The sequence below is a fragment of the Alligator sinensis genome, unplaced genomic scaffold, assembly GCF_000455745.1.
Source record: "Alligator sinensis unplaced genomic scaffold, ASM45574v1 scaffold520_1, whole genome shotgun sequence".
In the NCBI taxonomy this organism is placed as follows: Eukaryota; Metazoa; Chordata; order Crocodylia; family Alligatoridae; genus Alligator; species Alligator sinensis.
Window position 1 is genome coordinate 2,379,643 of NW_005842064.1, and position 9,837 is coordinate 2,389,479.

At 49.6% G+C, this 9,837-nt stretch overlaps 1 protein-coding gene across 1 annotated transcript in view; it reads right to left on the reverse strand.

Moving 5' to 3' along the window:
• Positions 1-157: 157 nt before the first annotated feature.
• Positions 158-9,837, reverse strand: part of COL1A1 (collagen type I alpha 1 chain) — a 27,842-nt gene continuing 18,162 nt past the window's right edge. Inside the window, exons 38-51 of the mRNA XM_006023325.3 lie at positions 9,011-9,064; positions 8,299-8,460; positions 7,608-7,715; positions 6,961-7,068; positions 6,240-6,293; positions 6,009-6,116; positions 5,366-5,419; positions 5,147-5,254; positions 4,514-4,567; positions 3,590-3,697; positions 3,208-3,490; positions 2,805-2,995; positions 2,419-2,661; positions 158-1,983 (exon numbers count right to left, since the gene is read on the reverse strand). Coding sequence (XP_006023387.1) covers positions 1,837-1,983; positions 2,419-2,661; positions 2,805-2,995; positions 3,208-3,490; positions 3,590-3,697; positions 4,514-4,567; positions 5,147-5,254; positions 5,366-5,419; positions 6,009-6,116; positions 6,240-6,293; positions 6,961-7,068; positions 7,608-7,715; positions 8,299-8,460; positions 9,011-9,064 — 1,782 coding nt within the window. The 3' untranslated portion in view covers positions 158-1,836. The remainder of the gene's footprint in view (positions 1,984-2,418; positions 2,662-2,804; positions 2,996-3,207; positions 3,491-3,589; positions 3,698-4,513; positions 4,568-5,146; positions 5,255-5,365; positions 5,420-6,008; positions 6,117-6,239; positions 6,294-6,960; positions 7,069-7,607; positions 7,716-8,298; positions 8,461-9,010; positions 9,065-9,837) is intronic.

Below are 9,837 nucleotides of genomic sequence, written 5' to 3' on the forward strand. Positions count from 1 at the left end.
GAAGAGCGGAAAGTGGATTAGAGGAAGAAAGCTCCTGTCCCCCATCCCTGCTGGCCCTGCCTACGGAGTGCTACCCCCCCAAGCCAGCAGCTGGACCCTCCCAGGAGCCTGTCAGCGGATATGCCATGCACGAGAGAAGAGTCTGGAGCACCACAGGTTTGTTTGGATCATTTCACATGCTTTATTTCAGCAGTCAAAATAATTAAAAACATCTCAAATTATTATACATATACAAAATAGGTACAGAATCCTTGGTCGTTCGCACTCCCTGGAACATCTGCCTCTTGCTAGGAATGGTTTTGCACGGGGGTTGCTTTGAAACCCACAGAGAGAGTTGGAAGAATGGGAAGAGAAGAGAATGAGGAAGGACAGAGAAGCTGCAGAGGCCGGCAGAAGAGTGAGAGGGCTTTGGAGCAGTGTGCGCAGGAGGGACGGAAGAGAAGAGAGAGCAGCAGAGGGGACACACAGATGAGTGAGAGGGATGAATGACTGTGAGATGGAAAGCAGAAATGGAATCCACCTGCTTAACTCTGGAAAGACAGGATTGCACACACTTTGGTTCCCTGTTGAGGCTCTTTGGATCTAGTTTGCGTGACTATGCGTCCTCGTTTGTAGGACTTTTCAAAAATAGCACCTTTAAAGAAATTCACAAGTTGAGCCTGGGCAGCAAAAGAATGGAGTTTCTTTCTCTACAACAGTCCTATTGCTATAGCACCAAACGGTCCCTACTGTCACCTTTTCCTGCATTGGCTTTTGCAGAGTTTTAACCTCCAACAAAAAAGGGACCTAGAATTGAAAAATATTAACAAAGCAAGCTAAAAAAAATAAAGAGACAAAGTTAGCACCTTTGAACTAAACCTGGCATTCAAATGCCCCCCACTCCACAACCTGGTGTCAGTAAAAAACCAAATGAACCTAAAACTACTTGAAAAACACAGTGGTGAGGTAGCCTTCCATACAACAATAATATACATTTAACATAACATTTTCTCTGCTTCGGGTGTTGTTATTTTTTTTCCTTCACTGTTCACCAACAAAACATTGCCGTTTTCTAAGCCGATATGATCTCCCAGCTATTCTGCTCAAAAGTTTTTAGTTTTTAAAAGGTCAACACATGAATGAAAAATCCTGGCTGTTTTCCATCCTAACGGTTTTGCTCAGGGAAACAATTACAACCAACTGCATTTGAAGCTGTTCTCACATTTATTTCTTTTGCTGCCTGAACAAATGAAAGAAGGAAAAAAAAGGTACATTACACATGATTGTAAGAGTCTTCCTTTCAGTGGTATAAAAATATATATATATATATACTAGAGCAGAGAAAGGTCGGCTGTAAGTTAATTTTGGTAATTTTCTCCAACTCCAGGTTATACGGAGAGATCTTTGCTTTGGAAGGGAAGGGAGTGGAGTGGGGAATGCAGGTTCTAAACCACGTTAAAAAAGTTTAGCCTTGCTCTTGTTGCCACAGACTTCAAAGCAGGTTGTTGTGACTTTGGTGTTTTAGTAGGGTCAATTGCATTTTGTAGGGGTTTTTCTTTTGTGCAAATAGTGGTCCCGAGATAGCATTATTAAAAAATAAAATAACCAGACCAACCCCAAGCTGTCTTCAGGAATTAAAAAAAAAGAAATGTCAAGCAAGTGGACCCACTTCCTTATTTTTTTTTGAAAAGTCATTTATTTTTATTTTTTTGGTTTAATGCTTTTTTTTTTTTTTTACGGAAACGAAAATAGTTTTAGAGATGATGGATAGAAAAAAACACGAATTCAAGTCCATGTGAAATTTTCTCCTTTTTTGGCTGTTTTTTATTTTCTTTATGGTTGGGTTTTATTTCCGGTTTACAAGAAGCAGACAGGTCCGATGTCAATTCCGAATTCCTGATCTTGTGCTCCAACGTCCATGGGAGCCACGTCAATGACGGGCAGGCGAGAGGTTTTTGTTGTTTTGTATTCAATGACTGTCTTGCCCCAGGCACCGGTGTGAGTCTGCGGGGAGAGAGGGAGGGAATGGACAAACATTAGGGCCTCTATAGACTCACTTGCCACAAGGAACATGTCTGTCAGACAGTCTAGTGCAGCCTGCAATCCCTTCACAGCTGTTCAAGGGAGCGAGGTGCAGTGGTAGGGGGAAACAGAACTGGGGAAACTGGGGATGAGAATCAGTGACACAGTGAGATCCTTTCCTGAACTTTCAAATCCTTACTGAAGGATTGAACAAGCTATAGAAACCTCAGCCACAAATGTACATTGTCAGGAAAACCAAATTAGAGCTCCACTGTCTCTTTCAACAGGAACCTCCCCCACACCCCAACCAGCCGGACATTATAGCCTATTTAAAAGCTCCTTTTTAGCTAGGGGAAGCTTGTGCTCATCAGCTGCTGTTGACCCCAAGCCCCAGGGGACAGAGAGTTTATGACTTACTGTGCAGCCATCCTCAGTGACTCCATAGGTGAAGCGGCTGTTGCCTTCTGCTCTGATCTCGATCTCGTTGGAGCCCTGAAGGAGCAGAGCCTTCTTCAGGTTGCCAGTCTCCTGGTCCATGTAAGCCACGCTGTTCTTGCAGTGGTAGGTGATGTTCTGGGAGGCCTCAGTGGACATCAGGCGCAGGAAGGTCAGTTGGATGGCAACGTCAGCTGGGTTGGAGCCCTCCCCACCATATTCGAACTGCAGAGGGCGGAGGGAGAGAGGAAGAAGGAAAGAGAGAGGGTGAGACAACATTATTTACCAGGTCCTGTTCCCCGCTGAATCTCCCAAGCTGCCTCTGCTTTTCATGGCCCTGCTTCCCCTTCACCAGTTTCTGGGCTTACCTGGAAGCCATCGCTCATTGTCTCGCCAAACCAGATGTGTTTCTTCTCCTTGGGGTTCTTGCTCATGTACCAGTTCTTCTGAGCGATGGTGGCCTGGGTTGGGTGGACGCAAGTCTCTCCAGTCTCCATGTTACAGTAGACCTTGATGGCATCCAGATTGCAGCCCTGGTTGGGGTCAATCCAGTACTCGCCTGGGGAGATAGGAGAAGGAGGAGTGAATGAGAAAGGAAGGAAGCAGTAATATTGGATGAAAGATGAAGAGTTTGAGAGAATGGCTTAGAGAGGGGGAGAGAGAGCAGGTGAAGGGGAGAGTAAAGAATGAAAGCAGCGTGGGATACAGCCTTGAGAGGTGGTGACTGTGCTGAGGAGTCAGGGAAGCTGAACGGGCAGGTGAGACGCTTACCACTCTTCCAGTCGTTGTGGCACATCTTCAGGTCACGGCAGGTGCGGGCAGGGTTCTTCCTGGTGCCCTCGGGGCTGCGGATGTTCTCGATCTGCTGGCTCAGGCTCTTGAGGGTGGTGTCCACCTCCAGGTCACGGTCACGCATCACGTTGGCGTCATCAGCTCTGTAGTAGCGGCCAGGATCGTGGGCTTTCTCCTGAGGAGGCTGGGGCATGAAGCTGAAGTCAAAGCCACCGCTGGGTGCACCAGGAGGACCTGGGGGCCCAGGAGGTCCAGGGGGACCCTATTGGAGGAGAAGAGCAACGAAAGTTGAAGAGAGGGTGTCATTTTACCTGGTATCCAAAGTATCCCAAGAGCCAGACCCCCAGAGGGGAATACGTACAGCAGGACCAACATCACCAGTGCGACCCCGGGGACCAGGTGGACCAATAGGGCCAGGGAGACCATTCAGACCATCTTTGCCAGGGGTGCCAGCAGAGCCAGGAGGACCCTGTAGGGGAGAAACAAGAATAGATTTGTGAGGCTTTGTCAGGAGAGAGGGACTAGTGGGTGGTAGCATGTTCAGCTTGACAGACAAAACAAAAGGAAAACACTCCAGCTACCCTGTCCTTTCCATCAAGGCTATCTATCCCTTTGATCTATTTTTTACCTGTCTTCATCCCCTTCCAGCTCTCTCATCTCATTTCTCTTATCTGCCTTAGGAATTCATATGCCATCAATGGCTGAAGCTCCACAGATCAAGCTCTGTTTTTCTGCTACATAAGGATGAATTCAACATATTACTCCCCTGAAGCAAGTGAAGTCACTGCAGATTTATCCAGGTACAACAGGGAACAGAGAACAACAGAGAGCAGATCTGGGCCAATGGACTTGCTGCCTCTGTGAGACTGCCTTTCCACCCAGACCTTCTACATGCATCTTGTTAAATGGTGTGTGATACCCTCAGAAGCAACTTGCAGTTGCTCTGAAGTTTCCTTGTCACCTGGAATCCTTCTGTTGTCTTGCCATCATTGCCACCATCTGAGAGAGGATTTCCCCACCCAAACAGTGTTTGGCTTCTGTTTTAAAGGCACATCCACAGAGTCAATACAACTCACTACAGTCCTGTCCCTAGCTTCATACCTGACCAACAGCAGTACATCCATGTTCCACACAGTCAGCGATACAAGATCCTGCATTGCCTGTTATGAGGCTAAGTTCAATTTCCTTTAAGATACTGATTTTCCAAATGCCTTGGGAGTCTACATTGCATATATAGAACTGACTTGGGAACTGTTGGCTACAACAAAGAATGAGTCATACTTACTCTTGGACCAGCAGGGCCGGAAGCTCCAGAAGGACCTTGTTCACCAGGAGAGCCCTAGGCACAACAGAAAGCAAATGTGAGTTCAGCCATCAACCTAGATGCTCCCATAGGTAGCACAGGGGTGTTAACAAAAAGGGAATATTCTATGGGGGCTCACAATATTTAACCTTCTCCAACACTTGTGGTATGAGAGAGAGGGCAAACACTAGGGAAGTTTTGGAGGTTCTAGGGTGCAGCTGTTGACTTATGTTCTAAGGTCTGGGGGTTGCCCAAACATGACTTTGAGGTCTAAAGCCTCAGTATGTTCAAGGGCAGCCACAAAGCTTGCCCTTTTCAGCATCCACAAGTCTAAGGACACCCTTGACCTGAGGCAGGCCTAACACCTGTTCTCCTCAGCTCCAGAAACTGTCCTGCTGAGCCACACAAGGTCCAAGGCTTGCCTCTGATGATGAAGCATCTCCTCATTATCAAAAGCCTTTAGCTGGTTCAAACTTGGGGCAACAAACCAAGAAGGGAGTCTTTGCTCCATTCTCCTCTCTTCTCCCATATCCCAGGCCTAGCAGGGGAAGCAACTCAGACTGCTTGGTTGCCTGACCTGGTTTTATCATGAAAGCAGGAGTCAGCCATACTTACAGCAGGACCAGAGGGACCCTGGGGACCAGGGAATCCTCTGTGACCCTTCATGCCTCTGTCACCATGTTCTCCAGTTTCACCTTTGTCACCACGGGCACCTTGTGGACCCTGCAGGAGGAAGAGAAATCATGTTGCTGAGTGCCTGCGAGGGTGATTTATAACCCACTTCTTTTAGAACATCTATGGTGGAAGAGGGGGAGGATTTGAACCATAACTTACAGCAGGACCACGAGCACCAGCAGGACCAGCAGGGCCAGCGGGACCAGAAGGACCCTAGGAAAGGGAAGAGAGAGAGAAGGGCAAAAGTTAGAGCATCCATGGGCTGGTGAAAGCAGTACTGAGTCCATTCCCTAAGCATTGCATCAGAGTGGGGATTGCAGTCTAGTGGCTGGGGGAGGGCAGACCAGATGTTAAGACACCTGGTTTCCATCTCTAGCTCTGAGGGGAGTGGTGTAGTCCAGCAGTGAGAGCTGGGGAGCTGAGAGTCAGGACTGAATTCTATGTCTGACTCTGAAAAGGAGTCTGGTTTAGTAAGTTAGAGCAAAGGGGCTCTATGATACCAAGAGAAGTTTTATTCGATGCTTTTTTTAATGACTGGGTTAATCACTTCATATTGCCATAAGTTCTATTCTGGGGTCTATTCCCAGCTCTGTGAATAAGCATTATCTAGTGGTCAGAGCAGAGGACTGGGATCCAGGATTCCTGGGTTGTGTTCTCAACTTTGGGACTGCCCCTTACCATGTGGTTAGAGCAGGGGACTAGGAGACAAGACCCCTGGGTTCTCTTCCCAGCTCTAGCCAGGGCATTAGTTCTGCACCTTACAGGGCTGAGGAAAGAAGGAAGGAAAGGAGGTATCACTTACAGTCTCACCACGATCTCCATTCTTGCCAGCAGGGCCAATAGGGCCAGGAGCTCCAGGGGCACCGGGAGCACCAGGAGGACCAGAGGGGCCAGTCTCACCACGGTCACCCTATTTTGAGAGAGAAGGAGGGGTAAGGGAAGCACAGAACGGAATTAATGTTAATCTTTTGGGATCAGCACCCTCCCTCCAGTGCAAAATCTCCCTGCCATAGCAACTCAGGGTATAGCTCACCTTGGGACCAGCAGCGCCATCGCGACCAGGAGCACCTTCAGAACCAGGAGCACCCTGAGGAAAAGCAAAGGAATGGTGTTAGGCCTGGATAAAGTAATGAGGATGTGGGTAAGAAGACATTCAGGCCTGAGCTTTGGACAGGGGGTCTAGGTCCTTCAGTCAGCCGCAACGGGTGACAACTAGAGACAAAAAGAGGGATAGAAGAGGAAGGGCTTCTGTTCCCCTTGGGAACTGGACTATCCCCTGACCTCTGTGCCCCATAGGGCTCATCACCCTGCTCTTGGAGTGCTAATCCTGTTCTCCAAGAAACCTGGGTGCTCCCCCTCTCCTGGACACTGCATTGAGTGCATGCTTAGCCAGGCCAGATGGCTATTTGGCCTTAGGCCGCCCAGAACAGTCATGGGGCAAGGTGAGTTTACCAGTACTTCCTGCCCTGAGATGGAACAAATTATAGGGCATCACATGAGCATCAGGCCAGGGGAAAGGATCCACCTCTGCCTGTCTGTGTTTCTGCCTCTGGTGGTCCTGGTGGGTGATGGAGCTGGGGAGGTAGCACTTGATCAATCAGTTGCTTCTAGTTACCATTATGAGGGCTCTGGAGTTTACATAGGGGAGGCAAGAAGACCAATGGGGCCTGGGCCTTCATGTTTCCCAGTCTTGCCCAGGCCTGGGAAGAGAGCCATGGCAAAGTCCTGACAATACAAATACAGGAGCCACTCACCTCACGTCCAGCTTCACCAGGAGGTCCAGCCAAGCCAGGTGGTCCCATTGGGCCAGGAGGACCGCGTTCACCAGAGGAGCCAGATGGACCTTGTTTGCCAGGTTCGCCCTGTGGAGGAGAGGGAGAGACAGTCCATGTTAGAGCAGTTCAGTCCAGATTCAAGTGCAGGCTCATGAAGGCAGAGGTGGTGAATCCCATGTGCAGAGAACTCCTTCCAGCACTGGATCTCATTCTAAACTGAACCTGAGATGGGTGTCCATGCGGAGCCATGAGCAAAGGTCTAGCTACTCCCAGGAGCTCAGCTCCAGCATCCCAGAGCAAAGATCACATGCTCCCCAATATGCTTCCTCTCTTCTCTCTGGGATAGAACATCTCCCACAGACTACGGGAGAGAGAGCTTCCATTCCTGCCCCCAACAGCTCCCAATTGCACCTTGCAATGGGGAAAAAATGAACCAGCCTTAGCTCCCTCAGAGCTCCTCTCTCTCACCCCCACAGCTTCTCCTGCAGAGGAGATCAGCCTGGAAGGAGAGGCTCAGCTGGTCCATTAAGTCAACCTATGCCTGGAGGCTTTTGGGGACAGAGGGAAGGGAATGGAGCCATGCTGGTTCTCTTATACTCAGTGTACAGATTTTAAGTCATACTCACAGATGGGCCGGGGAGACCAGGGAAACCTCTCTCGCCTCTCTGTCCAGGAAGACCAACTACACCACGCTGTCCAGCAATACCCTGTGGGCCTGGAGTACCAGGAGCACCCTGAAGGAGAGAAAGACCAGGTCAGATAGGAGCAGACACAGACAATACCTTGTGCACAGGTGCTTGACCACTGTCAGAACAGCCACTATGCAGCTACAAGTGGATACCCAGGGAAGCTGGGATCAGGAAGGGATATCCTCCCACAGGCTGGCACACACCTTGGGGCAGGGGTGGACACCCAGCCTGAAAGCAAGAGAGTCTGGACTTCAGCTCACAGGGCAAGTGCTGGGTTTGGGTTAAGTGTGGTGCAATTGCATGCTGAGAGCACACACCTAGCAGAATTACTGAGATGCCCCAAGGTCACAGGGCACCTCTAGGTGAAAGAAGTGCTGAGCCTGGGGCTTGCTCACTCCCTGTAGATATGTGAAGAGGTAATAATTCACAGAGGTGATACATGACAGTGGCTTATGCAAAGCACTGAGATTTGGCTGTCAGATTAGCAGCTTTTGCACTGAGGGATGGGGGACAAAACCTCTCCTTGTGCTTTGGAGCATCTGCTCTGAAAGCCATTTGCCCTGAACAGACACCTGCCTTGGGCCCAACTAGCCTTAGGAGCCCAAAGCTGAACTGAGTAGATACTTACAGCGGGACCATCACCACCAGGAGAGCCCTTCTCGCCAGAAGGTCCTGGTGGGCCAGCAGGTCCAGGTTCACCGGGGCGTCCAGCAGGGCCAGTCTCACCACGGGGTCCTTTAGAGCCTTCTTTTCCACTGGGGCCTGATGGGCCAGGGAGACCGACGTTACCCTGTGAGAGAGAAGAGAGGAGAGGTCAGGCCATGAGTCATGCAATTTGGAAGAGCCGCCATATCACCTTCTTGCTGCAGCTCCCCCTTCATCCCTCCTCCCCAAGCAGCATAGCACCTCCTGTTTGAGGGACAGCTTCATTCCACTTCCTAGCATCACCATGGGGCAGGCAGGTTCTCCTGCTGCTAAGCTGCCCATATCATCCCCAGGCACAGCCCTGGTCCCATTTCCCACTGGAAACCTGAAGTCCTCTAAAACCCTCTAAGCCATCAAGGTATCTCTACAGCACAGCAACCGTGCCATTCTGGCGCATAGCCATGGTCCCTTATGTTCACTGAAGGCCTATATGCTTCCTCCTTTGGCTTCCAGGCCTTCAGCTCTTCACTGTAGTCACTGCCCATCCTCCCCAGTTATGGTTACAGGAGGTTGGTAGACCTGCCAGCCATCTCTGCCCCTGCCAGTAGGACCCAATAACTTGTCCAAGAGCCTCCCACCCTAGCACCCGTATTGCCCAGTACCACCAGCAAAGTAAAGGGAAAGGAGATACTTACAGCAGGGCCAGGTGGACCAACTCTTCCAGCAGCACCAGGGAAACCAGTAGCACCCTGAACAAGAGAGAAGGGATAAGTCACATGGCTCTGGTATCCATAGATCAGGGCCCATGCTTGGCAAGACAAGCCTTGCCCTCAATGCTACCAGTAGTCTGGGGCTGGGAGGGCCAGGAGCTGTGTACAGCAATGAAAAGGGCAAGCTTAGTCCCTCCTGGCAAATGGGAAGTCTCTGATGGTTGAGAAGGGGTCTGCCTTGGTATCCTTAAGATGCTGCCTGATATGCCAGGGGTTTCATGCCCAGAAGCCCATCAAGGTACACCGTGCTCCTGTTAAGGAGATGCTCCTGGAAAATCAGGGGGAATAGCCAGGTTGCAGAGCTATATATCTCCCAGCTAAAGAGACAAGCCTTAACACCATACTAGTACTGGTACCAGAGCCAGAAAACTGCTTAACTTATGGATCAAACTGGGGTGTCATCACTCAATCTCAAAACAGTTCACCTCCATGCAGAGGATTTTTGAGTACCCATAACTCACAGGTTGCTCCAAGCCCTTTATTAGGCAAGTGCATGGCCAGGATTCACTGTCTGAGCTGCACAAAGACATCCCTATTCTAAAAGGAGTGACTCCAACTCATAAGATACTTTTGTTTTCTCACACACAGATGCTGGGGTTTGAAGCTCTAATCAAAGGGGAACTTGTTCCTTCAATAAAAAGGAAAAGATACTTAGAATCCCAGAGGGAGGGTTTTTAAATTTTTTTTGGGGGGGGGGGGGGGGGTTTTTTTGGTTTGTTTTTTTTTTTTGCTTTTTCAAAACGCAGACCTTT